The sequence below is a fragment of the Sphaeramia orbicularis genome, chromosome 22 (assembly GCF_902148855.1).
Source record: "Sphaeramia orbicularis chromosome 22, fSphaOr1.1, whole genome shotgun sequence".
Lineage (NCBI taxonomy): Eukaryota > Metazoa > Chordata > Actinopteri > Kurtiformes > Apogonidae > Sphaeramia > Sphaeramia orbicularis.
The window spans coordinates 6321921-6322764 of record NC_043978.1 but is presented as its reverse complement, the minus strand read 5'-3'; the positions used below and the strand labels follow the sequence as shown (position 1 = coordinate 6322764).

General features: G+C 58.9%; 1 protein-coding gene across 1 annotated transcript in view; it reads left to right on the top strand.

Annotated features, from left to right (window-relative positions):
- LOC115413513 (REST corepressor 1-like) overlaps positions 1–844 on the top strand; it is an 8275-nt gene continuing 7431 nt past the window's right edge. The window contains exons 1-2 of the mRNA XM_030126417.1: positions 1–522; positions 599–658. Coding sequence (XP_029982277.1) covers positions 333–522; positions 599–658 — 250 coding nt within the window. The 5' untranslated portion in view covers positions 1–332. The remainder of the gene's footprint in view (positions 523–598; positions 659–844) is intronic.

The window sequence follows — 844 nt, the reverse complement described above, 5'->3', positions numbered from 1 at the left end:
AGTGTGAACTCATCATGTGTTCATGTTGAGGTCACGTGTTCGTGTGACGTCACACGTGAACACATGAACAGTCTCTAATCGAGCTTCTCCGTATTTGATCTTCTTCCTTGTTCTGGTCCGGTTCTCCTCCGGGTTCGGGTCTTCTGTTGGTTCTGGTCCCGATCCCAGCCGGCATTTTGGGTGAGTTCGGCTGGTTCTTGTTAGTTCTGGTTCGGGCTGGTTGTTCCAGAACTTTTAGGAGTCGGTGTTAGCTCCGTTAGCTTAGCCGTTAGCAGCCTCCCAGTTCTCAGACCCGGTTCGCGGTTGACGGGCGCGCCGAGGCTCCAATCCCGATGCCCGCGATGCTGGACCGAAACCCGGAGGTCCCGGGGAAGAGGAGAGGCCGGGCCCCGGCGGGCGGGGGCGGCGGAGTCCCTGGGGCGGGCACCAACCCCGGTGCAAAGAGCCTGTCCGGTAATGGAACCACGGCCAACAGCTGCTGGGAAGAAGGAAGTTCAGGCTCCAGCAGCGATGAAGAGCATGGTGGGTAGCCTCGAACTGAGTACTGCTGAGTACTACTGAGTACTACTACTGAGTACTACCGTGTGTGTACCCACAGGAGGAGGCGGCATGCGGGTCGGACCGCAGTACCAAGCCGTGGTTCCGGACTTTGACCCAGGTAAGGGACTACAAACGGCTTCGGAGCCTCGACACTGTGTGGGAGCCTCGAACAGCGGTAAGGTGGTCCTGGACCGGGTCTAATACTGGACCAGACCAGGTGGTCCGGGACCGGGTCTAATACTGGACTAGTCCAGGTGGTCCTGGACCGGGTCTAATACTGGTCTAGTCCAGGTGGTCCCAGACC